Source organism: Salarias fasciatus, chromosome 12 (assembly GCF_902148845.1).
Source record: "Salarias fasciatus chromosome 12, fSalaFa1.1, whole genome shotgun sequence".
Taxonomy (NCBI): domain Eukaryota; kingdom Metazoa; phylum Chordata; class Actinopteri; order Blenniiformes; family Blenniidae; genus Salarias; species Salarias fasciatus.
Genome location: NC_043756.1, coordinates 5,578,273 through 5,599,933, shown reverse-complemented (window position 1 = coordinate 5,599,933; position 21,661 = coordinate 5,578,273). Strand labels below are relative to the sequence as shown.

The following is a 21,661-nucleotide window of genomic DNA, read 5'->3' as shown; positions in this document are numbered from 1 at the left end:
AGGAAGTCATGTGAAAGTACGGCAAGACGGGAGGGACAAGCGGCGCGCTGCGCTAAACACACACACAAACACACACACATACACGCACTATTTGAACCTGCAACTGATGCCTTTGCACCTCTTCCGCGATTACATTTCTAGTCTAGGTTTTTATCCAGCGTTGCATCCATAAATGTAATCATATTTAGATGTCGTTCTGTGTCAACACATTCCTCATCATACAGCGCCGATCCGTGTTTCTGGGATCGATTACCAGTGGCTTGATAAAGCTTCCATGAACGCGCACAGCTCTGTGACGCGAGCGGCTCGAGCTTTATCCTGCAGCTCTGGACGCACAACGTTGGTTTTTGTCTGCTCGGGTCGGAGGTCGGGATTGTGTATAATAGTTAAACCTTTGGAGGAAAACGTGTGTTTATCGTGCGAGTGTTTGCAGAAGCTGTGGCGTGCAGGAGGGCATCGCGCGCCGAGCAGCCTCCTCGTGAGGAGCGGATCTGAACGGGGACAACAAGGGTCACCAGTCAACTGGGAAAACTAACCCATGTCATAAAGCACCTTCACACATCTAAACACACACATAAGGATAAATACAACACAAGTCAGGTTGATTTTAAATATCAAAACTCTTTCAGCAAGTTTATTCAAAGGAAATATTTGTGGAACAGTTGGATTGGAAATCACATTCTTCTGAACTGGAATAAAAAAAGCTTTTTTTTAAAAAAAAAAAAAAAAAAGAGGCAGTCAGACATTTAAAAAAATGGATTAACCATTCTCTTTCGGGAGTAACAGAAAAGACCTCAAGATGCACCTTTTACATTGCAAAAAAAACAAACATCCTCTGCCACCTTGGTCATTTTTAAACTTCATATTACTTGAAGTTTTATTCCATACAACTGTTTACAGACCATTAAAGGTGCTGTAGGCAGGATTCCACATCTCCGCCATCTTGCTTAGGTTTACCCAAGCAAGATGGCGATTTGACCCGTCTAAGATGGCAATTTGAAACCCAGCACAGCCAATCCTGTCCTGTTTTCTCTGACATCGCGCCCTTACGCAAGTTAAGCCCCTCCCACAAGAACGTGCAACGAACGCCACTCGACCAATCACGGTTAGAGCCTCAGGGGCTCTTCTGATTGGTCAAAGATACCTGGAGCTGTCGAGATTCCTTTTCAGCTCAGAACAGAGACAGATGGAAACACTGCGCCCTCGCAGTAGTGCAGTTATACTACACTCCTAAAGGATTATCAATGGATACTCTAACATTTAATCCAAAGAAAACACAGAAAAATTAGCATTGACTAGCAAAATCCTGCCTACAGCACCTTTAAATGCAAAGGAAACGGTGTAAAATATCTGAATGCTATCTGAGTAAGCATTTCATTCTTTAAAACCTGAAAAGAAGTCAAAGCAGGAGCAGAGGCGGGAAGAGGTGTTTGATCATTTTTACCAACCAAATAATAATTGAAAACTGACCTAAATATAAATGTCCACAATTCTTCTCATTTGTTTTGTCTCCACAATAATCAAACCACAGCAGGGATTTGATCATTTGAGTTTCACATCAACAAAACCCAAACAGACACTGTATCAGGATGATTACTGGACTTCTTCATATGTAAACACTTCTTTTACATCGGATCCAAATCATTGTTTTAGTTTCATTGTGTTATAAAAGTTTACTCATTACTTACCTTGATGAGAGGGTGAGGTTCTAATTCCATCCGTTTCTGTATATCCAGCTTAATTTCCTTGAGGGCGCTGACTTAAAAAGTTAAATAAAATTTCATCTAATAGTTTTTTTTTTTTTTGTTAAATTATCATCAGGACCATTCTGGAGCTGATAACTTCTACCAGTAGAGAATGGGATCAATGCAGGTAATAAAAAAAAAGAAAATAAATATCAGATTTAGAAATGCCCAACAATCACTGGATTATTCAATCCACTGATTGTGGAGATTGAAATACATTTTGGACAACTAATGCAGCGCTCTGGGTACAGCCGCAACCTGCCGATTGCTTTGATAGCTCACATCCTGCTTCCTGACGCAGTGCTGTCAACCCGAGACGTGGATGGCACCACATGGTTCTAAAATCAACCGGAAGGATGACAGGAAACACTGCTGCCTGACAGAGCATGTGACTGAAACAAACCACCCTAAAAAAAAACCAATCCTTTTAGCTTGTAACATGTTCTGCATGTAGTGTTTATCAAAATGCTTCACAGTGAGAAACTCCCCAGTGTCTGCTCCGCTCTGAGGTTCGCAGAGCGGAGCGTGTCTGTCCTGTGATGGCCGGCTGAACTGTTCAGGTGAGTCTGCTTTCACACCGTCGCCATCGGGGCGGGATGAAGCGATGGAGACGACTGACGGTTTCTAAAGATGAAGTTAATGTTGGTACGTCACATCAGCTGCTTATCAAGCAGTAGGATTTCTTTCTCCACTTTTCTCATCTTCAGAGCTCTGTAGGCCATCTCCTGGTCCCGGTTCTCCATCTCCTTCTTGAGGTAGGAGCAGTAAAGTTCACGCACGTCTTCCGTGTGTTTCTATAAGGAAAATTCAACCACACAGGTGCTGTTACTGTTCTTATTCTTACTGAAACGCTGATAAGCACATCTTACCGCTGCACTTTTGCCACCAGCTGCAGGACGTGCTGAGTCCGGCTTCTCCTGGAAGCCGCTGTTGCTCATGTCCTACAAAAAAAAAAAAAAAAACCCACACCACGTGCATGAGGCAGCGAAAGGAGAACGCTTCAGAACATTCACGTGTGGAAACACTTACAATTTCAAAGTTGGTTTCGCTGACGTCGGTCTCGTCGCTGCTCAGGCTCTCTGGTTCGGTCTTCGTTACGGGAGGCAGGAAGAGGACGGGATGGCCCGGCGCTGCTGGGCCGGCATGAACAGAAGCCGTGAGGCGACTGTCTGTCTCAGCCAATCCACTTTGTAAAAGAGGGAGATGAGAAAGGACCCCTACCATCCATGAATGAGTTGTCGGAGCCGCTGATCTGATCAATGCCGGGAGCCACTGGGAGGATATCCAGCCTCAGCTTGTCCTCGTGGAGCAGCATGTCCTCCTCAGCGGAGGTCAGGGACGGCGTCGCTGACTCAGACATATTTCTCATCATCTCAGCCCGTCTCCTTTTCGCTGCAAAGGGAACCGATTCCAGAAGTGACCCATATTTCCACCATCACACCTTGAACAATCTCAATAAAAAGTTAAAAACACTGTGTGAATTACATTATTACATTTTGTAATGATGAGTCCCTTTTTAATGAAGATGAACTCTGAATTTGCACACCATATCGAGGAGCTTCGAGTCTATTGCTTCTATGAAGCCAGATTCTATGATAGTGACTCCCAACCTGGGGGCCCGACCCCCACCACCACTGCCAAAGGTTCATGAGAGGTCACGGAGCCCTCTTGTTTTTAAGATGTTGTCAACATGTTAATTCATTCATGTAAAACCTACTCGTTTTAAATATCAACATTACAGTGTATCATGTTTTTCAAAATATAAAGAAATACGATTTAATATCCACATAATATTTTAATCACCTTTTGTTATTTCAGAATAATAACACATTTTTAAATAAATTACACTTAGTCTTTTGACATAAATGAATTAAATGACAACTCACCTACTGTAGCGGTTTGACCAATTAAATTCAAGAGGGCGTTGACATCTTAAAACTAAAACAAATATTTGCACCTTTTGTTTTCACCACTGTACCTGTTTGCATGATGTTCTTGTGTTTGACTTTCACCTGCTGCCATGTCCTCTTGTAGCCACTGTCAGACACTCTGTAAATCCACAAAATATAAAATTCAGATGACACAAAATGTCAATCTTCATTCAGGCGCTTGAATGGAAATAAAGCTTCTCACTCATTGATCCTGTCAGCGATCCTCTGCCAGGCTTCCTCCCTCAGTTTGGAGGCGCTGGTGGTGTTGGACTTAGCTGTTAATATCTCTCTCTCTTCTTCATACAGTCTCAGAATGAGGTCCTGCTCTTTGGAGCTGAAGAAATGGGCCCTCTCATGCTTCCTCATCGCCTGGAAATCTATTCAGAAGGTACAGTGAGTGTGTGTTTGTGTGGCGCTTCAGCAGAAGTTGGAAGTTCCAGGGTCTCCTCACCTCTGTCTGGGTTCATTTGTGACGATCGGTGTTTCCGTGCTCGGCTGCTCTTCCCTTGGTGGCGGCGCGGCGGCGCGCACTGATCCGAGATGTTTCAATGCTAGATTTAGTAATCAAATCGAAACCCCCGCGGCCGCGAAAACCCACCAAAACCGAGCGCGAAGGACGCGACCGTCAGCTGCAGCACGCCTCAAACGACCAGCCACCACCCGAGCGACGGAAACTTGAGGAAAATAGCCCTTCAAATGAAGCTGGAAATCAGCGAGCTTTGTTAACCCAGGATTTTCTAATTCGGCTTAAAGCGCGTTCGCGTGAAAGAGGAGGAGTCTGCAACAAAGAGTCACGTGCGGGTCTGATCCCAGGACAATAAACATCTGCGCCAAAAAAAAAATACAGATTACTGGCACAGTGCTTCACAGGATGGGGGAGAATTAACAGATGACTCAGATTAAAAAGAGATGCAGAATATATCTGCACTGGTAGTAATAACTGGAGTGTTTCTCTGAATTCTCCTTAATTATTTCAGTTTTTCAATGGAACTCTTGAGATTGAGGTGCGTTTGAGGGTGGCTGGGCTGAAACATGCAGGACAGCTGCTCTCCGGGTCCAGACAGCCCCTGCAGACTCCTGCAGCCACCCTTCTTAATCTGGGAGGGAACACATGCACACAGCCGGGCTTTAAGCAAGGCAGCGTTTCACCGCTATTGCAGATGGAGGGAAAATCTTCTTTCAATATTTTAACCATTAATTTCAAGAGGAATTTTTTTTTTCTGATTTAACTTGTTCTTGCACCTCACTTTTTTGTGGAAATCTTTAAAGCAAGCCAAAAAGAAACATCTTGTCTGAATCACTAAATACACCTCCTGTACCAAAATATCCAATCAGCATATAAAGTCATTATCCTGATATGAACTATTCCTGAGTAACTACAATCTTTTAGCTATGAAAGATCACTTAAGTCAGGATCACAATCAAGTTATTTGCATCGTAAATATCCACAAATTCGACATAGAAATCAACATTTTTGCACGAAAAATGTGTCCATTGTGACTGTATCATACATAGTATCCAATTTCCATGAAACAGCTTTTTTGCAAAGATTAATCAAATTCTGATATTAGATTTTGTGTGAAGTGCAGTGAGCAACAATAAGAATTGCATTTTATTTTCAGAACATGCTCTAGAGTAAAATTTCATCTCAGATATCAGTTGCTGAACCTGAGAAACTGTAGCCAGCAAAGTACTCATTTAAAATATATGAAAGCTCTTGGTAATACACAGTCACGCCTGAAGCAATAACAACCTTACCGTTGCTGAAACAGCAATCAAACCACCTGTGTACATTTTTCACAGTAGTTAAGAGCAGTGTGGTGTACTTCATGCAATGGTTCAGATCTATCAATGAACACTTTACACATTCAAGGTTTGTCCTGACAGGTTCTCCTGTCAACAACCTTGACATCATTAACTTAATGAAACTCCAAAACCCATAAAGAGTCACCAAAAAATGAAAATGTGGACAGTATCACAATAAATGCAGGGAAATGAATTAAACCCAAAAGGAGGTAATAAGAGTAACTTTTATTTATGTTAATTCACTTTAAGCAGACATTTTGTTTCGTGGTCCAGAAAGAAGGAACTGTTGTTTCGGGTGCCGCTGTGGTCCGAGCACTGAGGTAAACAAAATAGAACTGAAATAGGTAAACTGTGAGTTGGAGTGTGGTCCAGTAACAGATGGAGGCTGGAACGGATGACAGCCTGGTCCCTGTGACGGGTATGATGAGGTCTGTGGCGTTTATTCATCGTGGCCCTCGTAGCCGTCTGGGAGGGCGTTCACGTGAGGGTTGTGGAAAAGGGATTTGACTCCATCTCCCCAGGGGAAACGCTGCGGAAATGAAACACAGTAAGTCATAAAAAAAAAAACCAATGGGAAAACTGTTGCTTTGAAAAGGTAGTCAGATTTGTGTGATTTATTGAAGTCAGACCTTGGAGCGAATGCGGAGGTGGGAGTAAGGGATGAACTCTGGCTGCTCGTGGCTGTGTTGCTGCTCCTTCAAGTACATGTTCAACATGCACACCGCTACACCGGGCAGAGCCACAGTGAAAGTGAGGATCTTCCATAACCTGGCTGGAAATGAGAGACCACAAATGTCAATATTCCCTCTTAAAAAAGAAAAACAAACAAAAAAAAAATGCTTTGGGGGCAAAAAATATAAGATTTTCTTCATTCTCCCGTTCATAATAGAGATGTGAAGATGTTAGAAAAAAAAAGAAAAAAGTTTTTGTTGTTGGAACACATCCATGAATGAATGAAACTTCAAATGAAAGAGTACAGGAATACAGGCGAGACCATTTTGAAGACAATGGCCCATACAAGTGGCCCGACATCGCCGTCAATAACAAGCAGTGAATGGATCATTTGACAACCAAAGATTGCGTTCTTATTTGAGATAGTGATAATGTTCTATGTCAAGTACGTACAAATAAAGAGATTTCATTAAAAGGCCTTGCATCAATTAAAAACCATTATTGAGAGTCATATTCAACATTAACATTCATTATTGAATGCCACTTTGTGCACTATATGTTGATCTTGAAATGTAAATATGGTTGCATACACACTCACTTAATTTAACTTCACAGTGAGAAATATGATATATATCCACACACACTAAATACTTATATACAGAGCATTTTGGTCTGTGGACAGAGGAGCTCATCATTTCAATCACTTCATATTTCCACTTCAAGTTTGTAGCACTCTGTCAAAAATGTCATTTTACTCACATGCTAAGCTCGTCTAATACACTTTAAAAGTTGTCCTTACAGCTTATATTTCTGTAAAACACGAGATCTTACTTGGAAACAGAACAAACCTGATGACCTGAAGTGACTGTTGTTGCCCTTTGAGCACACAGGACACATACATGGCACTGACAGCTCCTTAACTCTCAGTCCAAAATCAACTCATAGTCTAACTTTAAGACGGCGAATGTCTCTGTATTTTACAGAGAGGCTAAATCGAATAAATGTCTAGAAAGCCTTGATTTGGTTCAGACTCTGCGAGCTGTCCCCTCAAGGAGGAGAAGCTAATGCTAATGCTAACAGCAGCTAGCGGCAGCGCAGCAAGGTCACTGCCGAAACGAGTTGGAATGAAAAGACGACTGGATGGAAGAGAATCCGTGAAGTGTGGCGACTTCTTCCTCTCACCTGACTGCTCGCCATGCTCTGCGGTGGCGGACAGCTGGCGGCGGGTCTGGTTCAGAGAAGACCTCAGCAACAGATTCGAGATGCGTCCGAGAGCCGCCATTTTCCTTTCTGACATACACAGAGACGCCGGAAGAAAAAAAAAAAAACTCACGTTGAGACGTGACGTAGACGTAGGACGTACAGCACGACAGCGCCCTCACGCGGCCCGACTGTGAACTGAGATTTAATGAAGTGAATAGAATAGAATAGAATAGAATAGAATAGAATAGAATAGAATAGAATAGAATAGAATAGAATAGCATTTCGACTCAGAATTAATTTAATAAGCCATAAGGATTCTATTATTATATTATTATTATATTAAAATTGATGGACTGCCAAAGATGGACTGCTCTTCGGCAGTGAGGCTGAGAAACAGCTGAGAAAAGGTTGAGAAACATTCATTAATATAAATTGTAATCCTTACCTCGCACAATGAACAGAAATGATCATAAAAGTACAACAGGTGGAACTGGTGGCCAATGACCAAACCTCACTATTTTTTAAATAAGAAACGAGATCAGTCAGTGAAGGACACTCATTTTTCAGTCAAGGCCTTTCCGTGCCACATGGCTCAACAGAAAATTGACATGTGGAAAAATATCAGCACTGACAGTGGGACAGTGGACAGACACAGGACACAGCATGGCTCATTCTGTGGATGTTTAATTTTGAATTCTAAAATAAATAAAGTGATTTAACAGTGAACAGCAGTCTAGTTGGAACTGCTCCACTCTTGTCTGGAAGTGCATCTCGTGTGTTCCTCATCTTCTGGAGAGCAGAGTCAAGTGTCGTCAAACCATGTTTGTGACATTGTACCTGAAGATAAGACTAGATTCCAGCATTGAAGCATCTGAATTTTTCAGATTGTTCATTTTCAGGTGGTTACAAGCATGACGTAACAAGTCACATGAAACTGCTCCAGCAGTCAAGAAGCAAAGCGAACAACTCTGCCCTGAAATCCCTTCAAATGTCGGATTATGTTCAAACTTTATCGGTGGAAGCTCAGGAGCAGCATGTTAGGAAACTGAGGTATCAGACATGTATTTTCCCTGATCCTTACAGTTTGAGGGCAGGATCATGGGTTGACGACCCCTCATGGTGACCAGACATTATATTCGTGCTTTTCCAGTTTTTAAAATGCTGCCATGTAATCACAAAAATGTTCTGAAACAATAATGCAACGAGGATGCCTTTCCACCTGAAACTCCAGTAAGGTGTCTAATTTGTGATTTCTTTTGGGAAGTTGCCCCCGTGTGTCTGCCACGTGTCAGTAGTTTACCTTCATTTATGTCACCAAAGTGGCTGATGATGCTAACCAGCTCGTAGCAAAGCATCCTGGGAACCAAACACAACTGAACATTATGTTAGCCATTTGCTCATAAATCCTTTAATTCTTACAAATTATTATAGATGGCTGGAAGCAGATTTTCTTTCTGTCTTTTTTTTTTGTCTTAGTGTTGTTGATTTTCAGGTGATGATGGGAGGGGGGGGCAACTTTTGTAATTGATGTCTTATTAGGAACCCAAAATCTCTCAGTCAGCAATGTGCAATATTTTTTACCTTCTAAAATAAAAAGCCACCCCATAGAGGGTTAACCACAATATAATGTAATTAGTGAGTTTAAAACCTATAAAACTGTTTTAAAATCAGACAACAACCAAGTGCCAGTAGGAATTATAGATAGCATATCATTTGAAATGGGTGTATTTGCAAAAACTGCTCAAAAATGATCACCATCGTCCTACATTCCAGTTACTTTGTGATAAACTGAGTGACTCCATTATGTAATATTTATATATGTTCAGGTTTCGTTTCCTTTCAGATAATGTCCCAGCTGAATGTTGGTGAGGTGAGTCTGAGATGCAGAAAATGTTAAACCACATTAAAGTTTGTCATACTTATTATGATATGAAACAAATGTTGGGAAAACACACATTTACACTAATATCAAATCAGAACTTTTTTTTTTTTCTCACTCCCACTCCTGATATCACATAAAATGTGTCTCCAGAATACATCCCAAAAGGAAAATTATTGACGCTACAATAAACATAACCTCGTCTATTCATATGTTTTTTTCAAGTGTTTGTCTTTAAAGGGGTGGACTTACTGGCATTGCATGGTCAGAGTCCAACCATAGAGAATCAGAGATACCCCAGCTGATCGAGGTAAGAGATGCATTTTAGAACGGAAGCTATATTCTTAACATGACTCATGCATCACATTTGTAATATATATGTCTGAAGATGCTTTTATATCAGACAGAACATAATGGCAGAAGTGTATTTATTGAACTGTTAATAGTTAACATATTTGGACTAGAAAGAGCCACAGGGATTTAGGTACCCTCTTATCTCACGCTTCATTTTGAATTAGTCTTTGGACTGAAAATATTGATTACCACCCAAAACTTAAAAAAAAAAGAAAGAAAAAAAGTTAATTATACCAGTATGAATGCAGATAATATCAAGCTATGGCAATAATAGTTTCAAGGGAAAAAAATCCCTTCACAACAAGTTGATTCCTTCCAGTTATGGACACTCAGTATCGCCAGTTTGGATCATCTGAGAGCGAGTCTAATTTTGCAGAGCAGAACGTCACTACTCACACAGGTAATGTCAGAGACGACAGCTGAAGTGTTTGTATATATTTTTTTATTTATACTGTATTTGTTTACTGTCGGACATCATGCATGACAGAATTGTCCGTCAGTGTTCACAGGCATGAAGAAGACAGTGATTTATGTCCTGTATGGCATCTTGGTGCTGCTGCTGCTCATCCTGCTGATGGTCGTCGGGATAAGATGTATGTATTCAAAGGAAAGTCACGCTTACTGGTGTCTAATTAGCAGACTGCCGTCTGACCATTTGCTCGTGTTCAAGTCTCCCAGTTAAACAAGGATATCGCTAACATCAGACATCACATGGAGAGAATCAGCCACGGAGGAGCAGTTTCATCAGCCAGTGCAGGTTAGAGCAAATCGACCAAATGTAATGATACATCAAACATCCATCTCATTTTCTCTGTTTTCTACTCTAACAGCCGTGCAGGAGGTGTTAGTGGATGAAATTGCCCCAGATAGAGGTAAAAACTTTTATTCTGTGATTTAGAGAGCTGTAAATATTTGATGTTTCAGTTTGTTTTTCTTAAATCACCAAACCAGGAGCGTGTAGGAACGGATGGTCGTCTTTCCAGAGAAGCTGCTATCTGCTGTCAAGGTCTGAAGTTAAATGGAGCAGAGCAGAGCAGCTGTGCAAGGAAGAGGGAGGGCACCTGCTGGTTGTGAATGATATGGATGAACTGGTGAGGTTTTCACATTTCTTATGCATCCATTTGTTTGTGGTTCGAGCAGTCCCCTCACCCTGTCCGTATGTCAAAGTCCTGACATGAATGGCTGGGAAATAGCTGAACATATTGACTGATTGTTCTTTTTTAGGACTACATCTCAAAAATTGTTGAAATCAGGTTCAACTACTGGATCGGACTTGTGGAGCGACACAATGAAGGACACTGGAGCTGGGTGGATGGGACGGACTTCAGCTCTACCGAAACGTAGGACATCCTGTGTGAAGACACACGGCAACAGAAGCTCAAGGAAGAGACGTTTTCAGGGACATTCACGAGCTCTCCTGTTTCCTGTGTCTGTGTTCAGCTTCTGGGATGAAGGTCAGCCTGACGACTGGGACTACAGAGAGAACGGAGAGGACTGCGGACAGCTTCATGGCTCTAACGTTCGCAAACGCAAGCTGTGGAACGATGCTGATTGCAACCTGTCGTATAGGTACATCTGTGAAGCCCGAGCATGAGAGACAGCGGACCTCTCTGGGATGGAGTTCTCTCTCATCAATGTGACAGATTACAGTTTGTCATGAAAGAAAAAGCACTGAAACTTGCTCACACTGAATGCCTGCAAAGTTTTCTTGCACAATAAAGTCATAAGTTTAACTGATGTCTCTTCAGCAGAGTTGTGGACTCTTTTTATTTGGACTCAGGTTCAAACTGGAGTCTTAAATTTGATGACTTCAGACTTGGACTTTTTCACTTGCGAAGACTTGACATTTCCTTCCTTGTTCAAAAATGCAAAAACTGGTTGTTTAAAATTGTGTCATGGATCAATTAATTTTCACAATAATCCAATAATATTTCATAAGGATCCAAGTTTATCAAACTCAGCAAGGGATTTCACTGAAGATAACAGCAATGCTATCTTTTAATTGGAAAGATTGTGAGCTGGCAAGCAAACATGTAAAACTTGTAACGGAGAGGCAACTTACTCACATGTTCAAAGCGGTGTTTATTTTAGATAGTGTTAGTTTAGCAGCTAATTTTAGGCCCAGACTCCTGATATATCAGCCAGACTCAGGGTTAGATTGCAAAAGTGGTGTGTTATTAAAAACAAAAAGCGTGTATCACCTGAAGTATAGAACACCGAGTCTCAGATCTCAACAACAACACAGATGCTATGAAGATGAAGATGGCTACAACTTCATTATTGGGTTTACAGTCTCATAATGTAAACTACGGAGAGATTTTTTGCAAACATAGCTTTTTTTTAATGAAGCAAAAATATCTTTGTGTCTCACAATACTCATGAAAAACAAGGGCTTTGTTACATAAAAAGGTACATTCCTATTTTTCAGTTTAATGGTCCGGATGTTAACTCAAACTCTGTATATTTTGGTTGGACTGTATTTAATAATGCAAAAAACTTAAGAAAAAAAAAAAAAAAAAAAAAACCAAAAACAAGGGCTTTGTGTTTTTACACATATATAAATGGACACAGAGACATTCTGCAGATAAATATACTTTTCATTGGCTTCCTATTAAAGCTGATCTATCAAGGAGGCCATATTGGATGAGGACCTGCTGTTCTTACTTGCATTGACTTCAAGAAAAGGAGGCCTTGCTTGTGAGAATTAGACTTTTTGTGTTTGTAAATGTACCAAATCAGTTCAGATACTGTCAGCAAAGTATTTATTACAGAGTAAGCTTTGTGTGTTTCTGCTCTCTGCAGACAGCAGAGTGAAGTTGAGGCTTGTCAGGTGGTTCATGTGCTGCTGGTCTCTCAATAATACATTTGGAAACATAACTCTGTATCTTAGATTTGTTTGTTTTCTTATGTTCTTTTCACTGTTTGTAGGTGCCACAGCCTGGTAACTGTAGCAATACATTACAATACTCCAAAATAATGTAATCTAGTACAACAGCTTTATTCTAAATTCTGCTTTAACAAAGACGATGATGTTCAAATTTGGCTTAAAACTGTCCTGCAGGAATTAACTCTATTTTAGAATCTGATTTGACCTTTTTATTTGGAATAATTAGAGGGTCAAACTGTTAAAAGCACCTCTCAGTGTGACGCTGTCCATCTCATCACTGGAGACCCAAAGCCAGCACCACAGGTTTTTACAGTTGTGCACATGAACAGTTATTTGTGGAAGATTATAGATGCTAACACAAAGTTATTTTCTTTAAACAACCAAGTTCTTAATTTCTAGAACCATTTTACTTCCTGTATTCAATTGAAATAAAAAACTAAAGCATATCATAATTAGCAATGCATATTCAACTTCTTCATCTGTGTGTTTTCTTGTTGCTTCTTATATTTAATCAAAGTGTAGTTTTGTTTCAAATGGTGTTGACCAAACCTGAGTTTACTCTGGAAAGTCGTGAGAACTGTTGCAAATGTTAGTTATTTACACAGCTGTGAGATGGAAAGCAGTTCTGGGAAAATGCAACATCGTAGGAGTGCGAAGTGGCAGACGAAGGACAGTGTGGAGGTTCCTCAGGGATCGAGAGGAAATCTGTAAATCTTTTGTTTTGCACCAAAAGAAAACATGGAATAGGTTCAAATGGTTCAGTGAAACCGTGGTAATAAACATTTATTTTCATTTTCTCGTGAATCTCTTGCACACTGGACTGTGGGAGGAAACCAGCATGAATCCAAGACACCTGCACTGTGCCCGAGAGAGACCTAACCACTGCACCACTGCACAGCTCCTCAGTAAGCACAGTTTTTAACAAAATGCTAAAATTGATTTATGTACTATAAATGTACACTTATTGGATTGACAATGTACTTCTGAAGGTAAATCTGGGATTGTATGTAGAAGTACAGCTACTGTTTTGAACATATCTGAATCTCTAAAGCAGCTACAGCTTTCATTAAAGTTGAAATGACATCAACAGAAAACAGGATCTTGGCGTCGGTACACTGTTGGTTTGGTTCTGTGTGCCGCTCTCACTGAAGAAGTGCATGTTGGCACGCTGTATTTAAAGCTCACACCCCCTCGTGTCAGGCCTGTCTCTGAATTCTCTGGCCACTCCTGCCTTATAAGCGCCAGCCGAGCCAAATCTCATGCTCTTCAGACACTAACCATGAATCTGACCGCCCCTCTGCTGGTGCTTCTCACAGGTACGACCGGAAAACTGCTTCACCTCTTTACAGCAGGACGTAACGCCAAAGCCTCCATTCACTTTGGTGAAACTCTGTTTTCTCTCACTGGTGTGTTTGTTTATGCCCTGTGTGTGTGTGTGTGTGTGTGTGTGTGTGTGTGTTAATGTCTCCACCAGCTTGTGTGGCCAGTGGCGCACTGCTGCCCAAAGCCGTGTGGCACTTTGGGAGCATGATCACCTGCGTCCAGCCTGGCGTCAACCCGCTGAAATACAACGAGTATGGCTGCTATTGTGGCTTAGGGGGACAGGGAACGCCTAAAGATGACTTAGACAGGTGAGGAGAGGTCAATTCCTCATTTCATCCTGTCGCTGTCGTAGTAAATACCCCAGGAACGTCACACATGATGACTTTCTCTTTCAGGTGCTGTCAAGTTCATGATAACTGTTACGGATCAGTCGGAAAGATTTCAGGATGCTCTGGTTTCACTGACATCCCACATATCATCCAATACGACTTCACCTGCTCTAATAAACGCGTGACCTGCGCAGGTAAGACTGGGGCATCCAGACATTTAGGTCATTAAAGGTTGGTATCATTCGTACAGGTGCAATAATTACTTGTCCGGTATTGTCTGATCTTAACCCTATGTAAAATAACCAACTAAAACTTTGACGAATTGAACAAAATGTTGGAAAAAAATACTAAATTATTTCAGTTTTGCTCACATAGGAACAATAATATCACCAATTACATTGCAGTAAAATAAGACACGCGGTGTCCACTGTGGGAGAAGACCTCACATGGGTGGGGTTGTTGGGGGTGTGTAGAGGTGTGGTGCACTGACGTATCGGGGTTAAAAGGGGGTGAGTGAGAGCTGACTGTTGTTGGAATGTCCGCATGACAGCTGTCAACTCGTCTCGTCTCCGCCTCGACAACTCCCACAGGAAAAACTACTCATTTCAGTAGCTTTATATTAGAATTACAGATGAGTAGATGTCGCTTCCATGAAAATCAGCCAACTTTAATTGTTTTGGTTTCACCTTGTAAATGGAATTTATACAACATACTGTACTTTCATTAGGGAATGCCACTGTGCAGCATTTACGCATGAGAAAATAGTGCTCAAAAGCATTTTATGGATCTGAAAAGTTTCCATAATGAAACATTTAGATTAAAAAAAAAAAATCTGTTAAATAGCATCAAGTGCTATGCTATTGTCCTAATTAAGGTCACTTGCCCAAAAAACAAAGCCTAAAGGTGAAACACAGCCGTCAGTGAAAATCAAATTTTAGCTTCACAGTAAAGACATGCATTGAACAAGGTGGTGTGTTTGCCCCTGTGCTCATAATTACAGCATTTAAACAGCCATGTATGTATTACAGTTTTCCACATGACAGTAAATACTCTGACTGGCATTTTAAACACACACTCAGACTGTTTCCACTGCATTTTCAGAGTGTGTAACGTCTCGTTGTTGTCCAGCAGCTACCCATCCATTTGCTGACTCGGCTGTTTCTCCGCAGCTTCCAACGATCCGTGTCAGGCGGCCTCGTGCGAGTGCGACCGGGTGGCAGCATACTGCTTCAACGGCAAACCGTACAACGACGACTACAAATACCTGGATTCCAGTGTGCACTGCGCCAAATGAGCCAGGAAACACACAACATGGGATTGATGTCAGATTTGATTAAAAAAAACTTTTAATTTCTCAAAAGTCTGGTGTGAAAAGAGGCTTCATGAGTACAAACCAATCTGTCTACAAAGAAGAAGTAAAGATGACATTGTCAGAGAGTTCTTTTCCAGCTGAATTTCAACATCTCAGTGTCCTTGTGTGTGTGTTTGCTCATGTACAGACTCAGGTAACAAAGGTTACAGCTATACAGCACCACTTCCTATCATATTCACAAAAAAAGTCTCTGACTTTGGAGTTTGGTCTCTTGACTAAATCTCTTGCAAAACTGTAGCAAACAGTCTTTGAATAAACATAAAAACAGAAAAATCTTGATTGTTGCAACGAGATGGTAGCTGTGGGTGAAGCTTCATTCATCTACATGTTAACATTGTGCAACAAAATGTAAATCTAATAGTGAAAAGACAAAAAAAAAAACTTTGGTGATTGAACTATAAAAAAAAAAAAAATCATTCGGGTCCAGTTTGAATATAAAAAAAAAAAAATCGAAATAGCAGCTGTGTACATCAAAACATGAGTGGAGTCTGAATCCCGGCTCTCGGAGTTATATGGGCTTGTAGAGGAGAGTGGTCACATACTTCTTTTTGTATCGGTGTGTTGCACTGAGAACCATCACTCCGTCCTAAAACACAGAAAGAAAACACAAAAAGAGCTTTCAGAGCCAGGTAGAATTCAGAGAAGAAGTTTACGGTGTTCAAGCAGAATTTATCATTAATGAGGATAAAGACTGATGAGAAAGCTGCATGTTTAACCCGTTGAGATGAACAGCAGCATGTGTATCGGTTACCTTGATGGAGAGGGCGTACAGGTGATTCAGCATCACATGGTTCGGCTCTGGGAGAAGCGTCGGGTCGCACTGGTGGAGAAACAAGGAGAATTTGACAAAAAATTAGCCCCTAAAGTGGCAGTTTTCACAGTCTCTAAGCGCTAAGCGGGATGGATTGAGGACTTACGGAGATGCCCGTGTCCTTGTTGAGCAGCACTTGCAGCAGGTGTGGCGGTAAAATAGGAGGATGTTTGAACTTGTCCTCAGCTTTGACCGTGTACCCATCCTGCTGGTAGGGACCGGGGGGAGAACTGGACAAGTCTGGAAAGAATGAATTTAATTGAGTTAAGTCAGATTTCAGATTATTTCAGAGCACCTCCTTCAAAACTAAAGACAATCATGCGTCACCTGAGATGTCTGCCGAGTCCTCCGAGTCGATCCTGAGAGCGTCGAACACTTCAAAATCCGTTTGTTTCACTTGGATGACATTATTGACTGTTCCAGTTTTAGACGTCACCACGGCCTGCGAGGGAAGCAGAAACGGAAAATTAAGAACGCAGCGGCGAGGATGGACTTCCGCTAAGATTCAGCCTCAGCTCACCCCAGTCGGATCCAGGATCCACTGACCGTCCACGCAGAACTTGTACTGGTGCTCCCCCTCGGGCAGGTCCACAATCGCCACAAAGTTTTTCTGACTGGGTTCCACAAACAGCCACAAGTCACGTTTTAACTCAAGCACATGCTACAAGCCTTAAAGACCCTCTGATCCAGACAAACCACCTCCTGTTGAGCGGGATCTTTGTGGCCCAGTTGTTGAAAGAGCCAGAGACGAAGACTTCTTTGGCGGCTCCCGCCCATCTGAACACCGTGGGTCTGGCCTGCGTTGGGCTTTTGCTGTCGCTGTCCAGGTCCTGCTGCCAGGCAAGAAACTCCTGCATTCCCTGAGGAGTCTAGGAAGCAAAATAATCAGGCCTGTCATTATGTTCACATGTTTTCTGTCTATTATGATAACTTCTTCAAAAATTATCAACCAGTAAATCAAATAAAATGCTACAAAATATGAAAACCACAAGCCTTTAAGGTTATGTAAAAAGCCTCTTCACTGGCTTGTCAAAGTGCAGAGAACTGACAGAAATGTATAAATAAAGCTGCTTTGAAATTGGATTGAAATTAAAACTGATGGACAGTTTCAAGGTGTAACCAATCTAAAAACGTAATGAAATTACATCATCTGCTGTACTGTCCTGCTGTACCTTTGGGTCTTCCCTGCTGAAAATGTCTCCGTCCTCCGTGCTGTCCATCATGATGTCGGGTCGAGCCTCCTTCCCCCCCTGCTGTCCATCCCGGTAGGACCTGTCCCCCTGTCCCCCGCTGGACCGGTCACTGCTGCTGTTCCCCATCCTGCTGCTGGCAGCAAGCTCTGCAGACACGCGCGCGCGCACACACACACACACACACACACACACACACACACACACACACACACACACACACACACACACAGTTAACCCACATGTGTCTGGAGCGTGTTAATGGCTCCTGGACCAACAGAAGAGCCTCCTCCGCAGAAGAAGTAAAAAAAAAAAAAAAAAAAAAAAAAAATCCCAAAACGCACCTAAACCCGGTGAAATGACGCGCGAGCGGCGCGAGTCTCAGGACAGGAGCGTGCTCGGATGGACGCGCATCTGTTGAGTTCTCAGGTCGGAGGAAGAGTTTTGTTGAGTTTCCTCTCTTGGTTGTTGTTTCCGTGTCGGACAAGAGAAAAGAAAAAGTTTTGCCTCGAGAAAAAAAAATTAAGTAAAACTCCGATGTGCGCGCGCGGACGCTCGTGTTGACGGCAGACACGCACTTTGTGTTTTTCGCGTGTTTTTCCGTCCCGCCGTGACTCCGCTCGTTGTTTTCCTGCTACTTTATCGCGGTCCGTGTTGTTTGGCTCATTTCGCCATCCGGTGGAAGCCAGAGAGCAGAAACACACCTCTTCCGCCTCCCCGCACTTTAACCATTTGCTGACCTTATCTGCAACCTGCTGCTTTCCAAAGGCTGACTGTAACCACTTTTTGTTTTTAATTTAAAATGTCAGGACTTAAAAATCATTCCTGCACAAATTATAAAAAATAGTCAAAACGTGCAGAGATAGACGTCGGAGGAGGAGAACTTGTTTAATCTTTAAGAATCAAAACAGGAAGCAATAATTCACACACAAAAAGATCAGACTTACTTCCCAAGCTTACCAAAAAACTCGCTGTTTTCAACATACAGTTCACGGCCCACCATGCGGGCGCTCAGTATCCCAGCATTGGTCCTCCGGTTTTATGCATTTTGTTGATAAATTACCACAGTGAGAAGTTTTCCATGAAACTTTATCTGTTTTTCTTGGTTAATTCCAGACAAAAATGTTTCTTTTGTTTTTTTTGTTTTTTTTGTTTTTTTTTCCAGATCATGGAATCATCTTTTTTGTTTTCTTTTCTTTTTGTCTTTTTCTTTGAACTCTCCGGAAAGAAAGAAAGAGAAATAAAGAAAATGATGTATTGCTCTTCTTAGGAATATTACCTCTTACCTCTATTCAGCCCTTCCTATTACACTTGACTACACATAATAAAAGGAGTGAGAAGTAACTTTAAAATAAAGTTCAGTTTTCCGACTTCCATTATTTACATGAGTAGATGTATGGATATAAAATATATTTTTACATATTATGTGAAAACTATCAATTCTAATTCTTAAGCAAAAATATATATTTTTTTAAATTGCAAAGATGGAATCATGAGCAAAATTTAAAAGAAAAGTATGAATATTAATAGACGTAGTATTAAGGCAGTAATCCACATCAGACTGCTGCTTTGTTTCTCCTGTTTGAAACAAGACGTACGAACTGTACGTGTCTTTTAGACACGCAGGTCTCTCCCCCCACCAGATAAGACAAACCTGGACTTCGCTCTTTAAAGACGTTTCAGCGTCTCAGACAGAGGCCGCTGCTAAAGCTTCCAGACTCTGGAAACATAATGCCAGCAGGAGAATCTTAATGATATGTTTGAATGAAAAAAGGAACATACCGGAGTGAAAGTAGTCCCACTGTTCCCTATTTGCTCTTCCTCTCTGAGTTTCTGCTGTATGTTGCCTGTGAGTCAAGCATGCGTGAATTCCTGCCACTCAGCAGATTTCTGAGATTCTCACGACTATCCCGTTTCAGTGATTTCCCGGCTGTTTTTGCATGGAGTCAGTGGAACATTAAGGCAGTATTTCAGAGGAACCGACGGCTTTCTTGTTAATGGATACCAACATCCGATCGCTATTTTAAACTGCAACCAACTGCGTAAGCAGATGTGACCATGACTCATTATAAGTTTTACAAATTAAAAGCATTCCATGTGTTGTATCTCCACCCCGCTCCTGAATCAACCGATTGGATGGACTTCAAATAACAAAATAGTCACGACCGGTTGATTTCCACATTTATTAAAGATTTATCAGACATGAAAATTAGTGGTCCTCATGTTAAGCTGTGCAGTAAAAACCATAAGATCTCCTCGTCACTCATGCATCACCACTGTTCATGAGACTGGGTTGTTTTTGGATTATCTGCAAAATAACCAGATGGCACACTCGAGACAGGCCATTAAAAACGTGTATAAATAATTGAATCAACATTTTCTTCTCATTTAGAGCTCTCAAGATAAGCCTCTTGATACATGGTCAGTATTTTGCAGGAAGTGACCTCAGAGAAATCAAATAACATTAACATGGTTCAGCGGGTTTTCTTTGCAGAAGCTTGAAATGTTAGTGACCTTTTTTTTTTTCTTTGTACTTAGTGTCCAACATCACAGGTAAATATCACATGTAAGAAGACCTGGTCCTCCAGACTGTCGCTCCAGGGCTGTAAAGATTTATGACAGGTGGCAGGTGGAGAAAATGTCAGGAAATTTATTCAAAACATCGCACGATGTTTATCCTGAAAATAATTGGGTAACACTTTACTTGAAGCACCCCTGTATAACACATTATAAGTACATTATAGTATTGTATAACTATAGTTATAAACACTCATAAATGATCAAAATGCTTTATAACATCAGGACCTAATCCTAACCCTATGCTGTATAGTGTGTTATAAAGCATCATGATCATTTATGAGTGTTTATAACTACTTATAATGTGTTATACCGGGTGCTTCAAGTAAAGTGTTACCAAGAATTGCTTTTTTGCTTCAACAATATAAACATGGATTGAATCATTGCCTGACTGACACACGCTCAAAGCTAAGATAGAAACATTTCCTAACCAAATGTGTTTCTGTACGAGGACTTTGTTATATCATGTTTGTAGGTTTTGGTCAGTTTTATTTGCTTAGCCCAGAATATGTAAAGTACAGCAGTATGATATTCAGGAGTGACAATATTGTTTTCAATAATAATTGGTGATATTTAACAATGACATTCAGATTTTGTGAGAAACTTATTCATCTGAGGAGTTCAGAGGAGTTCTACTTGAGAACCATTTCTGCATTATTATTATTATTATTATACTTAAAATGCTTCAGTCCAACACTTTTCTAGTTATTACAAAACCTCCAGAGCTGGTGAAGACAGAAATCAAGCAGCGCCCTGTTTCTTCTTGTAACATTGATCTCTCTCTATGCTTCTTCACCTGCAGGAGGTCACGCTGCCCGCTGAGGAGGAAAAACACACCAGTGAAATCCCTCTTCTTCTTCTTCTTCTTTTAAACAAATGATCCCCTGGCGCACAGCCCTCCATCACGTCCCGCTCATAGCTTCTTCTGGCTTGCAGGATGACTGGAAAGTAGACTGACTGAGGCTGTGCAGTGATGGATTGATGCTTAGTAAGAAGGTCGCTGGTTTGAAAGTTGGCTGGACATGACGGTCTTTCTCTGTGTTGTTTGTTCTCTCGCGCTCCAAAATAAACAATTTAGAGGTTAATTGGCATCTTTAAAAAGCTCGGTGATGTGAATGTGTGCCACTGTGTGCTTCTCTGTTTGCACAGCGATGGACTGCTGATAAAGGACTCCTCTGCTCCAATATCTGCTGACGTTTATCACTGAAACTACTTCCAGGCTCCTATTGTGCACACCGTGCACATGCTTCTGCACCTGCCTTCTTTGTTATCTCTAATTCATATTTGTACTGCAGCCAGCGGCGCCACCGGCGAGAGACAACGCTCGGCTGTGTGTGTGTGTTTCTCAACCACAATGCAGCAGCTGCTCACACTGACTCGACAGAACTCCAGACAGATCTCAACGTGTCGCTCTCATCGGATCCTCACACTTGTGCCTTCTTGGCAGATAATTACTCTCAGGAGCAGCATGAACAAACCGGGATTTTCTCAGTGTGAAGCTCAGATAGGACACATATATAGACTATAGATGAGGTTTGGCACAAACCGGCAGGCTGTGATCCACATGTGGCCCATTAGTTTC

The 21,661-nt window shown here is 41.4% G+C and overlaps 5 protein-coding genes across 9 annotated transcripts; 2 read left to right on the top strand and 3 right to left on the bottom strand.

The window, feature by feature from the left end:
* Positions 1-1,294: 1,294 nt before the first annotated feature.
* On the bottom strand, positions 1,295-4,248 carry LOC115398336 (uncharacterized). Of its 2 annotated transcripts, none has more exons than XM_030105043.1 (7): positions 4,128-4,248; positions 3,879-4,053; positions 3,724-3,794; positions 2,967-3,137; positions 2,775-2,878; positions 2,615-2,686; positions 1,295-2,539 (listed from the first exon to the last, which is right to left on the bottom strand). In XM_030105043.1, exons 1-7 carry the CDS (start codon positions 4,141-4,143, stop codon positions 2,396-2,398), a joined length of 753 nt encoding a protein of 250 aa, XP_029960903.1. In that variant the 5' UTR covers positions 4,144-4,248; the 3' UTR covers positions 1,295-2,395. The 2 variants fall into 2 exon arrangements, with proteins under 2 accessions (XP_029960903.1, XP_029960904.1); XM_030105044.1 differs by having other exon boundaries at positions 2,775-2,875.
* Positions 4,249-5,696: 1,448 nt separating this feature from the next.
* cox6a1 (cytochrome c oxidase subunit 6A1) lies at positions 5,697-7,465 on the bottom strand. Its single transcript, XM_030105075.1, has 3 exons — positions 7,337-7,465; positions 6,112-6,254; positions 5,697-6,011 (listed from the first exon to the last, which is right to left on the bottom strand). The coding sequence occupies exons 1-3, from the start codon at positions 7,449-7,451 to the stop codon at positions 5,922-5,924; spliced, it is 348 nt and encodes a 115-aa protein (XP_029960935.1). The 5' UTR covers positions 7,452-7,465; the 3' UTR covers positions 5,697-5,921.
* Positions 7,442-11,283, top strand: LOC115398355 (hepatic lectin-like). The gene is made up of 8 exons (XM_030105074.1): positions 7,442-9,546; positions 9,910-9,990; positions 10,091-10,183; positions 10,261-10,347; positions 10,421-10,462; positions 10,542-10,681; positions 10,815-10,930; positions 11,031-11,283. Exons 2-8 carry the CDS (start codon positions 9,912-9,914, stop codon positions 11,182-11,184), a joined length of 711 nt encoding a protein of 236 aa, XP_029960934.1. The 5' UTR covers positions 7,442-9,546; positions 9,910-9,911; the 3' UTR covers positions 11,185-11,283.
* Positions 11,284-13,748: 2,465 nt separating this feature from the next.
* Positions 13,749-15,423, top strand: pla2g1b (phospholipase A2, group IB (pancreas)). Its single transcript, XM_030104142.1, has 4 exons — positions 13,749-13,793; positions 13,952-14,108; positions 14,196-14,323; positions 15,299-15,423. The coding sequence occupies exons 1-4, from the start codon at positions 13,757-13,759 to the stop codon at positions 15,421-15,423; spliced, it is 447 nt and encodes a 148-aa protein (XP_029960002.1). The 5' UTR covers positions 13,749-13,756.
* Positions 15,424-15,452: 29 nt separating this feature from the next.
* Positions 15,453-19,339, bottom strand: prkab1b (protein kinase, AMP-activated, beta 1 non-catalytic subunit, b). 4 transcript variants are annotated; one of them, XM_030105073.1, is made up of 8 exons: positions 19,285-19,339; positions 17,485-17,632; positions 17,012-17,181; positions 16,833-16,926; positions 16,640-16,754; positions 16,419-16,552; positions 16,253-16,321; positions 15,453-16,087 (listed from the first exon to the last, which is right to left on the bottom strand). In XM_030105073.1, the coding sequence occupies exons 2-8, from the start codon at positions 17,629-17,631 to the stop codon at positions 16,010-16,012; spliced, it is 807 nt and encodes a 268-aa protein (XP_029960933.1). In that variant the 5' UTR covers position 17,632; positions 19,285-19,339; the 3' UTR covers positions 15,453-16,009. The 4 variants fall into 4 exon arrangements, with proteins under 4 accessions (XP_029960933.1, XP_029960932.1, XP_029960930.1 ...); XM_030105072.1 differs by having other exon boundaries at positions 17,485-17,651; positions 19,285-19,318; XM_030105070.1 differs by lacking the exon at positions 19,285-19,339 and adding an exon at positions 17,847-19,242 and having other exon boundaries at positions 17,485-17,651.
* Positions 19,340-21,661: the final 2,322 nt, after the last annotated feature.

What these genes read in the sequence shown, in the direction of transcription:
- prkab1b (XM_030105073.1), bottom strand. Translation starts at nt 17,631, where the DNA reads ATGGGGAACAGCAGCAGTGACCGGTCCAGCGGGGGACAGGGGGACAGG. An exon ending in GGACTCGGCAGACATCTCAG is followed by an intron (nt 16,553 to 16,639) that starts GTGACGCATGAT and finishes CATTCTTTCCAG; the next exon opens with ACTTGTCCAGTTCTCCCCCC. An exon ending in ACAAGGACACGGGCATCTCC is followed by an intron (nt 16,322 to 16,418) that starts GTAAGTCCTCAA and finishes TTTCTCCACCAG; the next exon opens with TGCGACCCGACGCTTCTCCC.
- LOC115398336 (XM_030105043.1), bottom strand. An exon ending in ATCGCTGACAGGATCAATGA is followed by an intron (nt 3,795 to 3,878) that starts GTGAGAAGCTTT and finishes GTGGATTTACAG; the next exon opens with AGTGTCTGACAGTGGCTACA. An exon ending in GCGAAACCAACTTTGAAATT is followed by an intron (nt 2,687 to 2,774) that starts GTAAGTGTTTCC and finishes TTTTTTTTGTAG; the next exon opens with GACATGAGCAACAGCGGCTT.
- LOC115398355 (XM_030105074.1), top strand. Translation starts at nt 9,912, where the DNA reads ATGGACACTCAGTATCGCCAGTTTGGATCATCTGAGAGCGAGTCTAAT. An exon ending in AGTTTCATCAGCCAGTGCAG is followed by an intron (nt 10,348 to 10,420) that starts GTTAGAGCAAAT and finishes CTACTCTAACAG; the next exon opens with CCGTGCAGGAGGTGTTAGTG. An exon ending in TGAATGATATGGATGAACTG is followed by an intron (nt 10,682 to 10,814) that starts GTGAGGTTTTCA and finishes GTTCTTTTTTAG; the next exon opens with GACTACATCTCAAAAATTGT.
- pla2g1b (XM_030104142.1), top strand. Translation starts at nt 13,757, where the DNA reads ATGAATCTGACCGCCCCTCTGCTGGTGCTTCTCACAG. An exon ending in CCTAAAGATGACTTAGACAG is followed by an intron (nt 14,109 to 14,195) that starts GTGAGGAGAGGT and finishes TTTCTCTTTCAG; the next exon opens with GTGCTGTCAAGTTCATGATA. An exon ending in TAAACGCGTGACCTGCGCAG is followed by an intron (nt 14,324 to 15,298) that starts GTAAGACTGGGG and finishes GTTTCTCCGCAG; the next exon opens with CTTCCAACGATCCGTGTCAG.
- cox6a1 (XM_030105075.1), bottom strand. Translation starts at nt 7,451, where the DNA reads ATGTCAGAAAGGAAAATGGCGGCTCTCGGACGCATCTCGAATCTGTTG. An exon ending in AGAGCATGGCGAGCAGTCAG is followed by an intron (nt 6,255 to 7,336) that starts GTGAGAGGAAGA and finishes TCTCATTTCCAG; the next exon opens with CCAGGTTATGGAAGATCCTC. An exon ending in ACCTCCGCATTCGCTCCAAG is followed by an intron (nt 6,012 to 6,111) that starts GTCTGACTTCAA and finishes TCATTTCCGCAG; the next exon opens with CGTTTCCCCTGGGGAGATGG.